Source organism: Talpa europaea, assembly GCF_964194135.1.
Source record: "Talpa europaea genome assembly, chromosome: 6".
Classification (NCBI taxonomy): Eukaryota; Metazoa; Chordata; class Mammalia; order Eulipotyphla; family Talpidae; genus Talpa; species Talpa europaea.
The window spans coordinates 57316275-57337811 of NC_140072.1; the positions used below are offsets into that span (position 1 = coordinate 57316275).

Below are 21537 nucleotides of genomic sequence, written 5' to 3' on the forward strand. Positions count from 1 at the left end.
GGAGACATAGAAGAGTTGTAAAGATAGTACATACAGAGTGTTACTGCATAACCTTCACCCAACTTTTCCTTTATTTTACATTTTATATAACTACTGTATAGTTAACAAAACTAAAAAATTAACATTGATACTATTTATTAACTACAATACTATCTATTAACTTTAAGTGTCATTGCAATTTCCCCATTTGGCACTGATGCACTTTTTCTGTTCCAGGAGCCTAACCAATATACCACATTACATTTAGTCATCAGATCACTTCTTTGACATGAGGTATCTTTCATGACCATGGCACTTTTGAAGAGGGCCTGCTTTTTTCTCAGCACACACTATTAGAGTTGAGTCACTAAGATTAGCCCACACTCAAGGAGAAGGAAATTAAGTTCTACTTATAACAACCAATTCATTAGTTAAAGCCAGTAAATAGGGGCCTCCCTGGTGGCGCAAGTGTTAAGATGCAACCTATGAAGCAATCCGCAGCCACTGTACCACAAGTTCGATTCCCAGCCACCCAGGGAGCAACACACATGGCGCAGCAGACCTCCCCTGACTCGCCCACTCCTCCCCCCAGCAGTGTATTTCAGTCAATCTGCCTGTTCTTTTTTTTTTTTAAGATTGATTGATTGATACATACAAGCGCTGGGTACAGTTAGAAGCGCGGCAGGGTGAGAGAATTCACCAGAGCAGAGCAGGCAGAAGGACCAAAGTACACTGCTGAGGGGAGCAGCAGGTGGCAGGAGAGGTCTGCACGCCATGTGGGACCCTCCTCCGGGGCCAGGGAGCAGCCAGGGATCGAACCGGCACTGCAGAGGCTGCGGGCAGCTTTGCGACCCAGCGCTCAAACTCTGCGCCACCGGGGAGGCCCCAATCTGCCTGTTCTGTTCCCCACTCTGTCTCTGGTAAATCCTCTCACCCCCCCCACACCTCTGACCGTACCCCACCTCTTGTATGCATAGATAGATAAATCTTTAAAAAACAACAAAAAAATAACCAATAAATTTTTTTTTAAGATTTATTTATTTATATAAGCACTGGGTACAGTCAGAAGCTCGGGAGGGTGAGAGAATTCACCAGAGCCAGAACAAGCAGACTGATGAAGTACACTGCTGAGGGGAGCAGCGGACAAGACAGGAGAGTTCTGCGCGCCCTGTGGGGGGCCCTCGCCTGCGGCCAGGGATCGAGCTTGCTCTGCAGAGGCTGCAGGCAGTTTGCAGCCCAGTGCTCAACCACTGTGCCACCATGGAGGCCCCTAAATATTTTTTAGAGGAGATACTTTGAGTCTATAGTAGATACTTGAAGCTAAGGATTTTACCAACCACAAAAGATAGCCATGGGTGTATCTTGTCATTAGCAATTATTTCTGTAGTGTTTGAATAATGATTTCCTCATTCCATCATCACTAATGAGTTCTACATGAAAAAACTATTTCATCTCACACCTTCCCAATTCAGTCAAGGACTAGTCAATGTATTTAGCATGTCTTTTACATCTCATTTAATAAAGAACAGTCTTCTCTTTTTTGATTTTCTTTTTAGGACAATTTTTTTTAAGAGATCAAACAGATCTTATACATTATCCCACATCTGGTATGTCCAATATCCTATCAACTTTGGTTAAACTTAACCTTCACTAGATTCAAGTTAGACCTTTTTGATTTGAATATTTCATAAGTGATACTGTATAATTCGTATCATACACATAATGGTTCATTGTCCATCTAAAAAATGAGTTAAAGTTTATAACTTGGTCAAAAGTGGTAAAACACACAGCACTCTCACTTTAAAGCTTTAAGAGTTTTCCCTTCGCAGGTAAGTAATTTTGTGATAACTGGCACCCTACAAATGTTTTCATACCATGCTTTCATCTGATAATTTTTTATCCATTAGTAATTCTTGCCTGAATCAATTATTTCAACATGTCTAACACATGAATTTAATACTGTCTCTCTGCATCCATTGACTAGCATTTTTCTGTAAAGAGAGCTTTTTCCCTCATCAAATAGAACTATTAGATTATATTGTACTGGAGTTTGTTCTGAAAAAGGCAAGATAAATGGTTAATTGATTCCTTTTAATTACGGATTGTTAAGGTAAGGACTTGGTGCAGTAATAACCTCTGGTACTGGCAAAATTGCTATCAGATAGATGATGATGTTGCTTTTTTGAATATCATTTTTCTACCTGACCTTTAAAGTTAGTTGCTCTTTCTTGCTTAAGAACGTAGCATTTCTACCTTTGCCATTTTAACCTATTCTAGTGCCTTTGTAATCAGCAGTTAGTATATGTCTGTTGAATGGGTAAATGGAAGGGAAAAAATGAATCCACATTTTATGGCATGTGTAGATGTTTATTTTCATCATGTTCTCTGAAGGATTCTTGCAGACAAATGAGAAAGTATGATTGTTGGAGACTGTTCTCTGATTCCGAAGTGACAAATCTCTAACATGTCTAGAGATAATATTCATTTCAAAATCCCATTTTGAAAACTTAATTATAAGCCCTTTTAATGAAGATCATCCCATTCAAGTGAGGTTATAATGTGCTATTTACACCAATTTTGATAGTCACCACTCTTTATTATTTGTTAAAAATCTCTTCTGGAATCATTCTGCTCCATATATTTCCACTGATTGGTGATAGTTTTTTTTAACAGTTTCCCATTCCTTTGTGAATATATGTAATATCTGGTATATGATTTATTAATGAATTTTCAAAAATATGTTTATAGTATAAACCGAAATATACCTAAATTGGATAGTGTTAGGGGAATCATGTGAGTTAAAAGTTGAGGAAAATGTAATGTTCTCAGTAATACAGTAGAAGTAAAAATAATTGCAGCTTCTCAGAATTGAAATTGTATAAGATGTATATATCTAATGACGCGTTTGAGAGTTTTTTAAGCATATCTTTCTAGGATTAGCCTTAGAGACTTAGAAGCAATATAAGGTTTATTTGCAAAACTTTAAACGTGCACACACTAGCTTTTCTATAAGCTTTTCTAATATATTTGCAAATAATATTTTGCATCTGTTTAGAAAGAGATTTTGCGCTTTTGGCAAGCTTTTGTATGCTATTATCAAATGGTGTCATTTTAAGGCAAAGGTCTAACTATTCCCAAAATTAATTTTTAAGTAAGCAACTTTAGAAATGGATACAAAAGAAACAAATTTAAATTTAAAATTTTTTCTTTATGTTTCAGATATGTCGGTAACCTTTCCAGAGATGTGACAGAAGCTCTAATTCTCCAGCTTTTTAGCCAGATTGGACCTTGTAAAAACTGCAAAATGATTATGGATGTAAGGGTATTTTTACTTAATTAATATGTTATTAAAATCCTTAGTTTCAGGGGGCCTCCCTGGTGGTGCAAGGAGTTAAGTATCGACACTATGAAGCTATCCACAGCCACTGCAGCACTGGTTCAAACCCCAGCCAGGGAGCTCAGACCTTTCCTGTCTTGCCCACTGCTCGTCTGAGCAGTGTATTTCAGTCATTCTGCCTGTTCTACTCCCTATTCTGTCTCTGGTGAATCCTCTCACCCCCTACACTTTTGGCCTACGTCCAGCTCTTCTATGCATAAATAAATAAAATCTTTATTAAAAAAGAAATAAATCCTTTAGTTTCAAGAACTCTGAAGTTAGTTTATACGGTCTCAATTCACAGGAATTTTCAAGAATTTGTAATGAATTCAGTTTTGTCATTTGAGATTAATTTGTCTAAATAAGGGAAGAAGAAAATGCAGCTAGAATCATTTCTAGAGTGTTTCTAGAGTCATTTCTACAGTGGATGAGGACTATCTCTAATCTGTAGGTTTTGTTTTTTTTTTTAAAGATTGATTTATTTACATATATAAGAGCTAGGGTGTGCTTACACATATAAGAGCTAGGATGTGGGGGGGTGGTGAGAGGATTCATCAGAGACAGATTTGGGAACAGAACAGGAAGATTGACTGACATACACTGCTGAGGGGAGCAGAGGGTGAGATAGAAGAGATCAGCTGCACCATATGGGTTTCTCCCTGGCCGGCCAGGGATCGAACTCATGCTGCAGAGGCTGTGGATTGCTTCATAGTGCAGTGCTTAACCTCTTGCGCCACCAGGGAGGCCCTCTAACCTGTAGTTTTAAGGTACATCAAGGTACATTTTTTTTATGTGCCACCTGATGGGGTAATCTAGAAAATCAGTTTACAATTAGATTAGGAAATTGGGTCAAAAGTAATAGACACTTAATATTGTGGAAGTGTTTAAATTTATTGTTAAAGTCATTCAAGTTTTTCTTGCATTTAGACCATTCTCATCTATCAGACATTAATGTATAGAAAAACATGAATTCATTCATCTAATTGGTGTTAACCTTGAATTATAAGATGTATAAAAAGACTAAAGATTTTTTATCAAAATCAACAAGCATCTGTAGACCAGAGACACACTTTGGGGGAGGGGAGGAGAGGAGGGATTAGGGTCAAAATAAGGAGAGGGTGGGAATTGTATGGAAGACTAAAGATTTTTTGATGGGAAAGACAGTACTGAAGAGAAATCTTTTTATGTATTCCATTATCCTTCAAGCTTTTGATTTCTTTTATTCCTCCTAAGAAAAAAAATCTTATATGAGAGTGGGAGAGTATGTGTGTGTCTGCTACTCTATTTTCTCTTGCATTCCAACTTAACTTTTTTTTACTTAGTTATTTAAAAAAGTAGTTGTTTACCATTTGACTTTAGCATGTTGTCTTAGATTTTTAAACTTTCAGACCTTTATTCTTATGAAGCAGGGTCATCCACATGACATTTGTGGATTCAAGAATTGGTTTTTGTCCTTTACACTCTTTTTTTTTTTTTTGGTGGGACCCTCGCCGGTGGCCGGGGATCAAGCCGGCACTGCGCCACTAGGGGCAGCCCTGTCCTTTACACTCTTTTAAGTGTTTTCTTATCATGTTTAGTTTGTGTGTGCCTTTTTGATAAAGAGGAAAAGATTCTTGTACCCATAGGGAAAGGGAAATGATGGAGAATTTAATAACAATTTTCCATAATCTGGGTCTCCTTCCTTTTTCCAGCATTTATGGAATGCTTGCTACCTATTAGTTATTTTAATGCTAATGCATTATCACATATGCTCAATAGAAACAATATAAATTATTTTCACTTAATATATGCAGAAATGAGACAAAACTAAGGATCTTTCTGAATATAAATTGTCTCTACAAGTTTGTAGTTCACTATTCTCTCCTTACCTGAGTCATTCCAGATGTTTGCCTGGTGAAAATCATTAGGCAAAATGTTATTAACTGCCTTACCTGAACAGAAAAGAAGCCTTTGCCACTTTGTATAAATTTTGGATTTTGATCAGCAAAGGCTTAAAATTAACATATTTTTAAAATTATGATTATTAAAAGTCTAAATTTCTGTCTATATACATTTATGTTCATATTTATTTTATACTCCTTAGAGTATAAAGCTAATAATGTTTTGGGTTTTTTTAAAAGATTTATTGATGCATAGAAGTGGGGTTCAGGCCAGGGGTGTGTGGGGTAAGAGGATTCACCAGAGACAGAGTGGAGAGCAGAACAGGCAGATGTACTGAAATACACTGCTAAGGGGAGCAGCAGGCAAGACAGTAGAAGTCTGCTGTGGGGTTAGCTCCCTTGCCAGAGATTGAACTCATACTACAGTAGCTGCTGATAGCTTCAAAGTGCTGAGATTTAACCCTTTGTGCCACCAGCAAGGCCCCTACTTGTTCTACTCTAAAGTGTAAGCTACTTTTTCTAACCACCCATTTTGACACCAGTTAACATTGCTCTTTGTTGTAGAATTTATATTAATGTAGCATTAGGTTTTTTTTTTTTTTTTAAAGATTTATTTATTTATTTATTTATGCAAGCACTGGGTACAGTCAGAAGCAAGGGAGGGTGTGAGAATTCACCAGAGCCAGAGCGGGGAGCAGAGCAGGCAGAAGGACCGAAGCACACTGCTGAGGGGAGCAGCGGGCAGCAGGAGAGGTCTGTGCGCCATGTGGGATCCTCACCCGGTGGCTGGGAATCGAACCGGTGCTGCAGAGGCTGCGGACAGCTTCGCAACCCAGCGCTCAACCGCTGAGCCACCGGGGAGGCCCTCATTAGGTTATTTTTAAGTCATGGTCTCAGCATCATCAATTTTGTGGTCTCCTTGCTCTAAAATCCTAAAAATCATTCCCAATGACTTTTAAACTATTCATTGCACTCAGGAATAAAGTGTGTTTCTTTTTTTTTTTTTTTTAAGATTTATGTATTTGTGCACACAAGAGCTGGGGTACAGGCCAGAAGTGAGGGAGGGTGAGAGGATTCACCAGAGACAGAGTGGGGAGCAGAACAGACAGCAGAAATACACTGCTGAGGGGAATAGTGGGTGAGGCAGGAGAGGTCTGCTGCGCATTATGGATTCTCTGTGGCCAGTCAGGGAGCAAACTCGAGTGGTAGAGGCTGTGGACAGCTTCATAGCGCTATGCTCAACTCCCTGCACCACCAGGGAGGCCTCGTGTGTTTCTTTATTCTACGATCAATCTAACCCTTTGAATTAGTTTCTCTTTTTTTTGTTTTGACCATCTGCTTAGAAGGTTGGGGAAAGAATTTAAAAATGAAATTTTCATTTAAAAATGAACAAGGTGAGGGCCCCCCTGGTGGCACAAGGGTTAAAGTCAGCGCTGTCAAGCTGTTGGCAGCCACTGCAGCATGGGTTTGATCCTTGGCCAGGGAGCTAACCCCCGTAGCAAGGCAGACCTCTCCTGTCTTGCCCTCTGTTCCCCTCAGCAGTGTAATTCAGTGGATCTGCCTGTTCAGCTCCCCACTCTGTCTCTGGTGAATCCTCTCACTCCCCTGCAACTCTGGCCAGCACTCCAGTTCTGTATGCATAAATAAAAATAAATCTTTAAAATAAAGTTGGTGAAGCATACCTATCTTTAAAAAAAAAAAATTAAAATGAACAAGTGATTTGGTATTTTGCACTGATAGGTGTGAAATATTGGGGTTTTTTTAATACTCCTTTAATTTACAATAAAACATTCAGGCTTCACTTTCATTAACTAATTGGAATGCCAACAGAAAAAAGGAGGAAATTTTTAAAAGATTTCTTTTTTTTTATTTTAAAGATTTATTTAGTTATGCATACAAGAACTGGGGTACAGGCCAGACATGCGAGGGGGTGAGAGGATTCACCAGAGACAGAACGGGAACAGAACAGGCAGACTGACTGAAATACACTGCAGAGGGGAGCAGCGGGAGAGGCAGGAGAGGTCTGCCTCACCATGTGGGTTGCTCCCTGGCCGGCTGGGGATCGAACTCGAGCTACAGAGGCTACGGATTGCTTCATAGTGCAGTGCTTAACCCCTTGCACCACCAGGGAGGCCCCCTAAAAGATTTCTTAGCAGGCAGAAAAGTGATGCTAGAAAGTCCACATTTAAAACCTATTCTATGGCCTCACTGGCAGCTCAAGGGATTAAGCACCACACTCTGAAGCAATCCGCGGCCTCTGCAGCATGAGTTCGATCCCCGGCCAGCCAGGGAGAAACCCACAGGGTGAGGCAGACCTCTCCTGTCTTGCCCGCTGCTCCCCTCAGCAGTATATTTCTTTCTTTTTTTTTTTTATAGAGGCATGTTTTATTTATTTGTTTGTTTGTTTTGTTCATACATGCACTGGGTACAGTCAGAAGCGCGGGAGGGTGAGAGAATTCACCAGAGCCAGAGCGGGGAGCAGAGCAGGCAGAAGGACCGAAGTACACTGCTGAGGGGAGCAGGGGGCGGCAGGAGAGGTCTGCGCGCCATGTGGGACCCTCCTCCCGTGGTCGGGGAGCAGCCGGGGATTGAACCGGTGGCGCCGCAGAGCCCGCGGGCAGCTTCGCAACCCAGCGCTCAACCGCTGCACCACCGGGGAGGCCCTCAGCAGTATATTTCAATCTTCCTGTTCTGTTCCCCCATCTGTTGCTGGTAGATCCTCTTAACTCCCCCCCCCCCCCCCCGGCATCTCTGGCCTGTACCCAACTCTTGTATGCATAAATAAATAAACCTTAAAAAGAAGAAAAAACGTTAAAAAAAAATAAAATAAAACCTGTTCTAAAACTTTAGTTACCAGACAACCTCTTTAGTTTTCAGAACCTATCTACTTACTTTTTAGAAGCAGGTTTAAGCATATTGGCTGAGATTTTCTACCTTCAGCAAGTTAGAATCAACAAGGACATTTGTACATTTATAGCAATAAAAATTTAACAGGAATGGCATAGAAAAATCATTAAAAATCTAGTCAACACTGCGAACTTCAGACCATAGATTTGAGAGGTCAAACATACTTCTGTAGCTTAAAGAAATGATGGGGAGGGAAAAAAAGTTTATTATATATACATATATACACACAAGCATAAATCAGACTCTTGTTCTTTAAAAGATTAAATGTAGTCGTATAGTATAACTTGTTGAAGAAGATAGCGTCCAATAAAAAATAGTTAATTTTTAATAGTTCATTTCCTTATCTGAATATTTACTTGTGAATGGATTCTTTATTCTCCATGAGATGATCACTGAGATAATATAAAAACTACATAATCTTAAGGCGATGGGAGTATAAAACTTAAAATTAACTTTTGTATTTCTTTTTCAACAGACAGCTGGAAATGATCCATATTGTTTTGTGGAGTTTTATGAGCATCGTCATGCAGCTGCAGCACTAGCTGCTATGAATGGGCGGAAGATAATGGGTAAGGTAAGCTATCCTAATTAAAGAAGGTGACTTGCACTTGAAAATGTGAAGTTGCATACAGCTTTGTTTTCTTTTTAGAAGTATTATATTAAAAAGGTAGGATAAAGCTTTTAGAGGGCAAGTGTACATTAGTTTTCTCCATGATACCTTCACATGGTAAATACTAAAATATTTTTTGAATTACACAAGTTTGCATAAACCATCTGAGAACATAGATTACTACTGGGCAAGAATAAATAGGAAATTATTGGTATTTTAGATGAGAAAGGCTAATGGAATGTTAAAGAGATGTATGTAAAATTATAATTTGTAAAAATTCTTTGTGAAGATAAGTTTTGGAACTTTGACTAGAACTGGTTGGTACCCTCTTGAATGTTTCATCTCAAACATATACCTTCCCACTTGTTCAGAGAATTGTTGTACTAGCTGATTTTGAGCTTTTTTTTTTTTTTAAATGTTAACATAGAAACATTTTTTTAGGAAGTCAAAGTGAATTGGGCAACAACCCCCAGCAGTCAAAAGAAAGATACAAGCAGTAAGTATATTTTATGCTTTTTGAACATTTATTTTTATTATACACAGTAGTTTTATTGTAAAGCATATAAACATCGTACATGTTTGCAGTAATGTTTTGATCGTTATCCTAAGATATGATTGACTGTGTTTGTGTTAATAAATTTAAGAACAAATCTAATCTTTGTCATCAGGTAGTACCGTTGTCAGCACACAGCGTTCACAAGGTAATTGTATCTTCTTAAACATAAAATGAAATCTCTTGAAAGGGTATTCACTAACCACCTAAAGTTTTTTTGTTTGATGTTGGGGGAGGTGGGTGGGAGGAGGTCATGTTTCTGTTTGTGTCTCTGGCAATATTTTTCCCCCTTCTTCCCAGTGTTGACCAAGTGTGGTTTGTCCACTACTTTGGTGCTATTTCAAGCTCTCTGACCCCCTTGGTAGCAGCTGATGCCTTAGAAATACTTTCACCAACTAAAGGGCAAGATTCCCTGCTTCCTTGAGGTCACGATCTGTGCTTCATACCCAGATCTTCCGGTTGCTTGAGTTGATCCTGAAACTGTGTTTCCCAAATGACAACCCAATATGTTGCTTAAGGCCTGCCAACTAGGGGTAACTTTTCTTTCCAAATATACTTTGTCAAAATTGATATATATGTACATTTAAAAATGTTGAAACCACTGTTGTGTATTTTTTAAGTGTTTCTTTTTTTGAGCATTGTCTTTAAAAAAAAAAAAAAGCAAAACACATGGGGATCATTATTTCTCTCCAATGCTTTTTTTAATGGTTCTGCTATAAAGTGAAGGGATTACTGTTTTCATTCTGTTGCCTTCAGTCTTAGTTCACTTGCACATGGATTCACATAAACTGAATGGTGTAATGTCTGGGCAACCAAAACTGTTGGCTTTTGAGAAAACTGTCAAATACTTTAACATCAAACTGTTGCAATGCAAGGTATTTCTTTGATTGTTCTTCAAAAAATATGGTTAAACCAAGTATATCATGTAGCTAGCTTCAGTAAATTGTTTTAACTGAGGCAAATCTAGACTACATAATTCACAGTACCACTATTTTGTTTCAATTTGTAAAGCCTTAATATAGTGGTAAACTGAATAAATGTAAATAATTACTATTAAGATGGTAATTAAATCATTAAATTTTTTTTTTGCAAAACTTGTTATATGATACTAGTTTATTTTCATAGACCAGTATAATAATTGGCTGTCAGTAGAAATATACCTGTCAGTTTCGATTTAGATATATCAGTCCCTTAGGAGAATCTTTACTGTATTGTCACCCTGATTTGTAATGTTAAAAATTGATAGAATTTATATAGATATAGGATAGTGTTTTGCTTATACTTTACTGTAATCCATAAATTATTTTAAGAATATTTTATAAATAGATTTTAGTATTTTTTAAATTCTAAAATTTTATTTTTCTTTTCACTTCCCCTTCCTTCCCCTTATAAGATCATTTCCATGTCTTTGTTGGTGATCTCAGTCCAGAAATTACAACTGAAGATATAAAAGCTGCTTTTGCACCTTTTGGAAGAATATCGTAAGTAATAAAGATAAATTTAAAATGCTTTTAATTAGAAACAATCTTTTATAAAAGTAATTTGAAAATCTGTTGTGAATATTGGGCTTTAATTTTAACATTTAAATATAATGTTACATTATTTAGAGACTATCCAAGCAGTTAACAACAAAAGATTGTTTTCCTGTTATAAATCAATCTTTGGCCTCCATTGATCTTAACACCCTTTTCCAATTAGCATTAGCTTTTAAGGGATAAATTTGCTGCTGTACTTAATTTTTAAATAAGTGTCTTGCTAGCTTGGTCATACTCTAGTAAACGTGTGCTGTGACTAAGGAATTTAGACCCTTTGGGCACGTCTGTGATATGATGCATTTTGTGTTAATATATTTTAATAAAAGGAAACATTAACAATTCAACCTAAAAAGCAGTTATTAAAGGTTATTTCCCAGGTAACGACCCTTTTTGTTGTTGTTGCTGCTGCTGTTATAATAATAATGATAATAATGCTTTTTAGTTTTTTATGAAGCACTGTCTTGATTGCATTTGTTATTAATCATACATTTTAGGTTCTTTGAAAATACCATACTCAAGTTAATATTATTCATCACAAAAGAACTTTGATATTTTGAAAAGCATGCCATATTAGAGTAAAAGTAATAAAATGGTTGTAGTACTTTTTTAAGAAGTAATGTTGAATTTAGAAAACAACTTTTTTTAGTGTTTCTTGTTCTTTTATTACTGTTCATTCAAGAAGAGTAGTAAAAAAGAAACACTAGCTTTGGTTTGGTTTGATGAACAGACTAACAACAGAGGTGAGAAGGCGAGGCAACTAGAAAGCAAATACCAGTAGTGTTGATGATGAATTTTGGGAGTTTTCATTTGAAGAGTTATAGTTCATTGGTAGGAAAATAAAAATGCAAGTGAATGTAATCTTCTGTAGATGACATTTTTCTTTGTGAAAATGATTAGGAAAATCAGTTCTAATTTCTTGATTATTTCTTTTACTCTATCTTAGGATTTTGGTGATGCTTAAATTGTTTTTAAATATCTAAACTGGAGGGTCTTAATCTTTGGCCTCTTGAAAGGCTCTATAAATGTCTGTATACAAAATTTGTGTTTGTTTTCATTTTGATGTGGGGATCTTTATGAGTTTTAGCCTACTTTCAGAGTAATCATAGTTCCATTAAAAGGATTAAAGAATCAGGTCTAGATATTTGTTGCAGCTTCCTTAGAGAATTAATTTCAGAAATAAATAAGAGTTCAGTATATCTCAAAGCTAATATTTCCTGAAACTAAGAAGAAAAAAATTTCCTAACATTTTGACAGGTTAAATAGCTATTTTATTAAATAGTTTGATATTGATTAAAGTAACTTTTCTGAAAACAAGGGAATTTCATTTGGATTGGAAAAAGATTGTTAAACAATGAGTTTCCAGATAAATGATATTCAAATTTTAGTGATTTCATGACTTTTAATAATAGATTAATACTTTCTTTTGTTAAAGATATTGGTATAGTTTTAGTTTTCAGATTTGCTTATGGTCAATACATAAGTGATGTATATATTATTTTTTTCTGGGTAAGGTCTTTAAATTTTGTAATTTTCACTTGAGGGTTATGCATAATGTCTAAACTTTAGAATCCAAGAAGCTGGCATTTCTAAATTTAAGATAACCATTTTCAGTTGGTAGCATCATTTCTTAATTGTTTAAAGGAGATAAGTTTGATAACTGTATGTTGAAAAGTTTTCATGATAGATACTCTTTGTAGTGCTTCTACAACAATGCTGAATTTATAGAGTTGTGCAGTAGTTGGTGGTCTCTTAAAATATTTTGTATAAAAAATATAGTGCCTTCTTTTTTTAATTTATATAGTTGAAACTTCCCATTCTTGAGTAGGATAGTCTAGCACACTTGGTATAGAAATGAATCAGCTACCAAGTTAAATTCATGTATACTTACAGATAATTTGATAAGTATTTTTACATATTGAGAAGTGACTTGTATTAGTTTTCCCTTTCACCACTTCTTCTCATTTCGACCCTAAACACTTAATGAATCACTCCTAAATTGATCAAAATATGCTGATGTTTAATATAAAATTATATTGCATGGCTTTCTGACTTGGGTTTTTGTTGTGAAAGTGCCTGTTTTGTTCATGTGTCCTGAGAGAACAAGCATTGTGACATACCTGGCTAAACTTAAAAGCAGATTGCCTGTGAAGCACAATTTGAGTCCAATTTTTTGAGGTATGGAGTTTTAGCTATCATGGCTGGGTTTTTTACTCAATCTCAAATAATAGGGCTCTGGTTATTTTGCAGAGTATCTCTGAAGAATGGACAGAATTGCCCTGGCTAACTACAAGCTACGGTTCACAGTGGATAAATGTTGGCGTGCTTTTTTACTTTCTGACTTTTTAAAATTTTACCTTTATATCTTGTAGTTTCCAATCAATCTTACATGGTTGTTATTTTAAAATTCAGTATAAAATCTTTTCTTATAAATTTTAAAGTGTGTGTCTATTTTTCATCACTGATTTAGCATTTCTGAGAATGTCAAGTTCTCAAACTTTATCCATAGCTCAAAAGGGGGGTATGAATTGATTTAAGGAAATAAAATAATTTAATTAATTTAGGAACTATAGAACTTTTTTATTCTTTTAGTTTCCAGTTTTCTGTTTTAATTGTTTAATGATTAGGTAGTATATGGTGTAAGACAGAAAATTAAAAATTGCATGGTTAAAGAAAGCCATTCATCTAATTTAAACCCTATAAGTGGTTAATTCATGTGAATAGCTGCTTTCACCATGTTTAATATTTGAAAGTTTGAAAAACTTTTTGAAGTGGGAGGCAGTTTGTACATATACATCTATATTTAGGAAGTTATTGATTTGCATGTTTATAAAATTAGCACATTTGCTAATACATGATAAATTTTAAAAGACTGAAAGGTGAATTTGCATTAAAGGTTCATTTTAATGAAGATGAAACATGAAAATGAGTTGTATATAAATTCTCACTTGATGTTCAGAGAAGAGTTTGCAAACCTAAACTTCTGATTGTTTCTGATTTCAGAGATGCCCGAGTGGTAAAAGACATGGCAACAGGAAAGTCTAAGGGATATGGCTTTGTGTCCTTTTTCAACAAATGGGTGAGCTCAATAAAAAGTGCATATGCAGTGCTTTAAGAGTAAAGAATAAAAATACTTGTTTTAATTATTACTTTTCTTCTATTTGCCACTTGTTCATTTCTTTGGTAATTAACACCCTCACTGGAGAATACCTTCTTTCTCCTATTTGGATATTTATTCAACATTTATGTAGCACGTAATGCAGGAAGAGTACTGATAAAATTTTTTCAAAATAAAGACATTAGAGATGTTTAAATTATCAACCAAAGCTAGATAATGAAAATCACAGTTATGTGTTTAACTATCTATTTTATATTCTAACGGTAATTTAAAAGCAGCTAATAAAATTTCCAGTAGGCAGGGACTTTTTTTTTTTTTTTTTTAAGATTTGTTTTATTTATTTATTTATGCATGCATGCATGCATGCAAGCAAGCACTGGGTTCATTCAGAAGCACGGGAGGGTGAGAGAATTCACCAGAGCCAGAGCAGGGAGCAGAGCAGGCAGAAGGACCGAAGTACACTGCTGAGGGGAGCAGCGGGCGGCAGGAGAGGTCTGCGTGCCATGTGGGACCCTCCTCCCATGGCTGGGGAGCAGCCGGGGATCGAACTGGTACTGCAGAGGCTGCGGGCAGCTTCGCAACCCAGCGCTCAACCACTGTGCCACCGGGGCGGTCCTAGGCAGGGACTTTTAAAATAATTAATGTATTTGAAAATGTTTCATCATTTCCTTCAATCAACAAATATTTATTGAACACCAGCTTATAAGAACTTGAAACTACTGGAGTTTGCAGCGAAAAGGGAAAGAGTACAGTTTGTCAAATGACAGGTGAGAAAAGGGTATATAAAGGAAAAGACTCATAATTTTTTTTTAAAGATTTATTTATTTATGCATACAAGAACTGGGGTACAGGCCAGAGGTGTGGGGTGGGGTAAGAGGATTCACCAGAGACAGTAGGGAACAGAACAGGTAGATTTAATGAAATACACTGCTGAGGGGAGCCGTGGGCGAGTCAGGAGAGGTCTGCTGCGCCATGTGGGTCTTCTCCCTGGCCAGGGATCAAACTTGTTCTTGCAGTGACTGCGGATGGCTTCATAGGTTGCGTCTTAACCCCTTGGGCTACCAGGGAGGCCCAAGACTCATAATTTAGTGTGACAGTTGGATAAAATATTTGGCATGTCCTTTGTATAATGTAATACTGTGCCATTGTTTTTAAAAAAGGAATAAGAAAACTCTGTGAGTACTGACTATAGGAAGATTTCCATGGTGTTTTATTGTTAGGTGAAGCCCCTCACTTGAGTAAAAAGGAAGGAAAAGTATTTGCGCAGTGTCTGTGTCTGTGTCTTCTTTCCCCCTATAGGGATAAATGAGAAATTGGTTGCAGTGGTTCCTGTTTAGGGGTAGGTAAAGAGAGTTAGGCAGCTGAAGGAAGGATGGAAGCTTCTCTTCTACATTGTATTGTTTGATGTGTGAACCTTGTAAAAATACTTCAAATTCAAATAAATAATTTTAACTCTTTTAATGTGGTAGCACAAGGTTCAGGATAATTAAATGTCAGGGAGGGTATTGCACGTCCAAAAAATACAGAAGTAAATGATGGAAGAATTTTTTTTTAAGATTTATTTATGCACGCAAGAGCTGGGGTATAGGCCTGAGGTGTGAGTGGGGAGAGGCCGTGGTGGTCAGAGAACAGAGTGGGAAGCAGAGCAGGTGGATTGACTGAAATACACTGCTCAGGGGAGCAGTGGACCAGACAGAAGAGGTCTGCTGCACCATGTGGGTTATTGGCTCCCTGGCCAAGGATTGAACTCGTGCTGCAAATAGCTTCCTAGTGCTGAGACTTAACCCCTTGTGCTACCAGGGAGGCCCCTAGTGGAAGAATTTATATTGGCACTAATCTTGAAGTATACAACAATGTTTCATTAACCTTTGGGTTTTATTGTATTGCCTCCATGTTATGACTGTTGTTTACCAATGTAAGTACAGAGACACTGTACTTTCTATGCAAGAGTGTCTAAGAATGACCCATGCAAGTTTTTCATAGGGGCCTCCCTGATGGCATAGGGGTCAAGTCTCAGTGCTATCATGCTATCACCTTTGCAGCCTGAGTTTGATCCCTGCCAGGGAGCTGACCCATATATAATGTAGCAGAACTCTCCTTTCTCACCTACTGCTTCCCTTAGCAATATATTTCAGTAAATAGGGTATTCTGCTCCCCACTTTGTCTCTGGTGAATCCTCTGGCCTATATATCCCAGTTCTATGCAAAAAAATAAATAAAATCTAAAAAAATTAATTGGGTCCTCCCTGGTGGCGCAAGGGGTTAAACCTCAGCACTATGAAGCTATCTGCAACTACTGCAGCACAAGTTCGATCCCTGGCCAGGGAGGTGACCCACATGGCACAGCAGACCTCTCCTGGCTAGCCCGCTGCTCCCCTCAACAGTGTATTTCAGTCAATCCGCCTGTTCTGCTCTCTGGTTTGTCTCTGGTGAATCCTCTAACCCCTCCTGCACCCTCCCCACCCCATACTCCAGTTCTTGTGTTCATAAATAAATAAATCTTTTTGAAAAAATAAACTATAGGGCCTCCCTGGTGGTGATGCGAGGGGTTAAGCACTGTACTGTGAAGCAATTCGCAGCCTCTACAGAACAAGTTCAATCCCTGGCTGGCCAGGGAGCAACCCACATGGTGAAGCAGACCTCTCCTGTCTCGCCCGCTGCTCCCCTCAGCAATGTATTTCAGTCAATCTGCCTGTTCTATTCCATACTCTGTCTCTGGTGAATCCTCTCACCCCCTGCATCTCTGGCCTGTACCCCAATTCTTGTATGCATAAATAAATCTTTTTTAAAAAAAGGTGAAACTTGCTAGTTATCTTTTAAAAAAAAAATAAACTAAACTATAGAAGAATCCTTCTCTCTCTCTCCTTCTTAGTTTCTGGTAGTTGCCAATAATCTTTGTTATCCTTGGCTGGTAGCTGCTTCACTCCAGACTCTTCATCTTCACATGGCCCTCTGCCTTCTGTGTGTATCCACACTGGCTTCTGTTCTTCTTATAAGGACATCAGTGATAATGGAATTAGGGCCATCTTAATCCAGTATAACCTCATCTTTACTAATACATCTGCAATGACCCTATTAGCAAATCCTAATATTTTTGTGAGCTTAAGGGGTAGTTAGGACTTCATATCAATTTGAGGGGACAGTTCAGTAGTAGTTTGATATCTTATGAAGGACAATATTTGTTTCCTTTTAAGAATATGCATTTTCTGGGCCTCCCCGGTGGCGCAGCGGTTGAGCGCTGGGTTGCGAAGCTGCCCGTGACCTCTGCGGCGCCGGTTCAATCCCCGGCTGCTCCCCGGCCACCAGAGGAGGGTCCCACATGGCGCGCAGACCTCTCCTGCCGCCCGCTGCTCCCCTCAGCAGTGTACTTCGGTCCTTCTGCCTGCTCTGCTCCCCGCTCTGGCTCTGGTGAATTCTCTCACCCTCCCGCGCTTCTGACTGTACCCAGTGCATGTATAAACAAACAAACAAACAAGTAAAATAAATAAATAAAGCATGCCTCTATAAAAAAAAAAAAAAAAGAATATGCATTTTCTTTTTATGTGTCTCAGGAATTAGGTTTAAATCTGCCTGATCTTTTGTGCTCATGGTTGACATACAAAAACCAAAGCAGCATCCCATTTACTTCTCAGTGTACTCTAAACTGGCTTTTGTTTTTGCTTTTCACCCTTTTCAAGTTCATCTCTTGACCTATGCTTCCTTGGCTCTGTATACTTTTGTGGGCTTCTGGCGCGGGCTATGCTACCCATGCTGTCTGACAAGGTCCGGGCATGGGGGAAATTTCTGAAAAGTCAGAAAGCTCCATAGCTGGCTCCTGCTATTTTCTTTCATTTGTTTGTAGCTGTTACTGAAACCATGGAAATTTTCTATAAGCTTCAAAATAACACAATGAGTGTTGGCATTAGTGCCAGTAATGCACACTTCAGTAGTTTGAGAAAAGCACTTTCTAACATGAAATGGCTCCCAACAACTCTCCACGCCCCTCAATTTATAATTCTGATACTATGAGTAACACTGAGTTCTCTAGCAAGCCATGCTTGATAGAGCTCTTGGAATCGAGCCCGGCAAAAGTCCCCCCACAAGGGAAAGCCCCTGAGATGCCCCGGGAGACAAAGGGATCCGACAAAAACACACCACATGTTGTTCCCATGACACAGGGACCCCCTGATTCTATATAGGAAATAGAAAGCTGCCTGTGATTTTACAATGCCCTCTTAGCCTTGTTTTAGTTACCTAGCTTGACTGCTTGAATCATGCTGTGTGTAGCACCTGTTTCTATTTTCTGAATAACATAACATCACCTAGGAAAATATGTAACCAAGTTAATGTAACCAATCAACCAAGTTAATCATATACTGGGAAAATTAAGAAAGGTCTGGGCACTGATTGATAATCAAAAATAAGTTCTGAAACAATGTAAAAGTGAAATCACATGATTGCATGATGTAATGATCACATAAAGAATTTGATGTATAAATAAAGGCCTGCCTGAGACAAGAGTCTGTATAAGAGAGACTTGCACCAATATAAGAGGCAGTCTATGTCTGCCTCACCTCACTTCCCCTCAGCCCCCCAAGTTTTCGCCGACGCCGTCCTTTCCTTTTGGGGACCCCTGACACGACATTCTGCTGGAGCAGGCCTCCAGCAGGCTTCATTTTTCATCACTTACTAATACTCCATCTTGTTCTCCTTTACTAGCAGTTTTTCCTTTATGCAGTTTTCAGATTTTGCTGTTTTTCAGGGCTCTGTCCCAGGATTCTTTACTCTTTAGTGTTCATGACTTGAATGTTGTATTTCCAGTTCTGTTTACTACTTTGTCTTCATTTAGATGTCTTTTTTTTTTTTTTTAATAGAGGCATGTTTTATTTATTTATTTTGTTTGTTTGTTTTGTTTTTACATGCACTGGGTAGAGTCAGAAGCGCGGGAGGGTGAGAGAATTCACCAGAGCCAGAGTGGGGAGCAGAGCAGGCAGAAGGACCGAAGTACACTGCTGAGGGGAGCAGCGGGCGGCAGGAGAGGTCTGCGCGCCATGCGTGACCCGCCTCCGGTGGCCGGGGAGCAGCCGGGAATTGAACCAGCGCTGCAGAGGCTGCGGGCAGCTTCGCAACCCAGCGCTCAACCGCTGCGCCACCGGGGAGGCCCTTCATTTAGATGTCTTACAGACTTCTCATACTTAATGTGATAAATGGAAGTTTGTTTAGTCCTCAAACTTGTTCCTTTCCTCCTCTGGATTCTTATTTCATTAAATGCTAGTATCGTCCTCCCTACTACTCAAGCAAGACCTAAATGTTATCTTTGATTCCTCTTCTTTTACTTACAGTGCACCACCTGCCCCCCACTTCTTTCCACTGTTTTTTAAATTATACCCATTGCCACTCCACCAGTCCTGGCCACCTTTTTTTTTTTAAAACTGGATATTGCTTTAGACTCATAAAGTGTCTTTTTACCTTTGTTATTCACCTGACTTGTAGTACTAACAATGGCCTTCTTAAAATATAAATCAGATCATGACAATCTCTTAAAATCTTACTTCCCTCTGGCATCCTACCCTCTTTGCTCATTAGATTCCATTGAAACTGGTGATCTTTCAAGTGCTTCTTTCACATGCATAATAAACTCTTTCCTGCCTTAATATGCTTTGCAGTGCTTAATATATTCTACCAGGGCTTGCTTGGCCAGCTCCTATTCCTCTTAATTTCAGCTTGCATATCACTTCAGAGAAGCCTTCCCTAATTATGTGGTTTAAAGTAGACATCCATGCCCACATTCTTTATCTCAGCCTTTTGCTTCTGTCATGGCATTTACCATAATTTGTAATTACCTGGTTTGTCCCCCTAAAGATTGTAAGCTGCATGGCAGCAGAGGCCATATCTGCTTCATTCATCATTGTATTCCTAGCCTTTAACCTATTGCCAAGAACATGATAGCTGTTTAGTATTTACTTGGATGAATGAGAAACCAATTAACAGTAACAAACTTGTTAGATTATGAAATGAGATTTTCATCTATAATATTCAGAGTTCTTGCATAAACTTTATAGTAGCATCCTCATAAAGACTTTTAGACGTTATCCCCTTTTCAGGTTAATGGATTAACATTCTGAAAATCTAATATTGAAATATAAAGAGTTTGAAAGCACCATTTTATTTTAGGAAAACTTATATACCATGTATTTCATAAAGCATTTTCATTCAGAAAACATTTATGAAAGACAAACATGACTTTTATCTAACAGTTATTTAATATCAACTAATGGTGACTTTGTTGTTTCTAATGTTGTGCGGAACAGGATGCTGAAAACGCCATTCAACAGATGGGTGGCCAGTGGCTTGGTGGAAGACAAATCAGAACTAACTGGGCAACCCGAAAGCCTCCAGCTCCAAAGAGTACATATGAGTGTAGGTGTATTGGAGAAGAAAAGGAAATGTGGAATTTTGGAGAAAAATACACTAGATTTTAAATGTTAGAGCTGTTTCCGGAGACTTATTGCAGAAATAGATGAGAAGCAAATCAAGACTACTGTTCAAAAATGTACTTAGTTTTCATTTTTGTAATTCTAAATAATAAATGGTATTATCAATGTCAAGTCTCCTATTCAGTAGAGAACAATGAATAATTAGATATTCTTGGGGGAGGTTTAATTCTCAAATGCAATATATTTTATATAAGCATTTTGGTTAAGGTAAATATTATTATAATAGGGTAGTTAATGCTGCCTTTTTCTTTCTGAACATTTTATTTAATGAATTAAAATTATAAAACTCTACCTCCCCAGCAAACACCAAACAGCTATCTTACGATGAAGTTGTAAATCAATCTAGTCCAAGCAACTGCACTGTGTACTGTGGAGGTGTCACTTCTGGTCTAACAGGTATGGGACCTTTACTTTTGTGGCATCTTGAGATTAGTTTTTAAGCTGAAAAGCATACGTGTAGGATTTTAGTGTAACAGTGTATTTTTATTTCTCATTTAACAGAACAACTAATGCGTCAGACTTTTTCACCATTTGGACAAATAATGGAAATTCGAGTCTTCCCAGATAAAGGATATTCATTTGTTCGGTAGGGGTGGTTTTTGTTGTTGTTTTGGCAGGGGAGAGGAGGGCTAAGAAACTTCCACGTAAAGTCATTTTTGTTTTTTTGTTTTTTTGAAGATTTATTATTTATTTATGCATACAAGAACTGGGGTACAGGCCAGTGGTGCTAGGGGTGAGAGAAATCACCAGAAGCAGAATTGGGAACAGAACAGGCAGACTGACTGAAATACACTGCTGAAGGGAGCAGTGGGCAAGTCAGGAGGTCTGCTTCACCACGTGGATAGCTCCCTAGCTGGGGATCGAACTTGTGCTGCAGTGGCTGCAAATTGCTTCATAGGTTGTGTCTTAACCCCTTGTACCACCCCTTGCATCTTAACCCCATTAAGGGAGGCCCTTAAAGTCATTTTTGAACATGTAACTTAGTTGTTTTCTTAAAACTTCCCCTTGATTATAAAGAAATAGAAATTTCTCTGACATTGAATATATTTACCATTTTTTTTTTTAATAGAATCCCTTCTAACACAAACCAGTAAAAATTCCTCTCTT

At 37.9% G+C, this 21537-nt stretch overlaps 1 protein-coding gene across 9 annotated transcripts in view; it reads left to right on the forward strand.

Moving 5' to 3' along the window:
• TIA1 (TIA1 cytotoxic granule associated RNA binding protein) overlaps positions 1 to 21537 on the forward strand; it is a gene marked incomplete at both ends in the record, with an annotated part of 30581 nt that overhangs the window by 5516 nt on the left and 3528 nt on the right. For 3 of the 9 annotated variants that reach the window (XM_084234608.1, XM_084234609.1, XM_084234610.1), the window contains 8 exons: positions 3199 to 3295; positions 8618 to 8716; positions 9194 to 9248; positions 10699 to 10786; positions 13841 to 13916; positions 20245 to 20353; positions 20731 to 20826; positions 20932 to 21016. In XM_084234608.1, coding sequence (XP_084090734.1) covers positions 3199 to 3295; positions 8618 to 8716; positions 9194 to 9248; positions 10699 to 10786; positions 13841 to 13916; positions 20245 to 20353; positions 20731 to 20826; positions 20932 to 21016 — 705 coding nt within the window. Of the gene's footprint in view, positions 1 to 3198; positions 3302 to 8617; positions 8717 to 9193; positions 9249 to 9420; positions 9454 to 10061; positions 10181 to 10698; positions 10787 to 13087; positions 13125 to 13840; positions 13917 to 20244; positions 20354 to 20730; positions 20827 to 20931; positions 21017 to 21537 lie in introns of those variants that run through there. The other 6 variants (XM_084234605.1, XM_084234606.1, XM_084234604.1 and 3 more) reach the window with 5 other exon arrangements.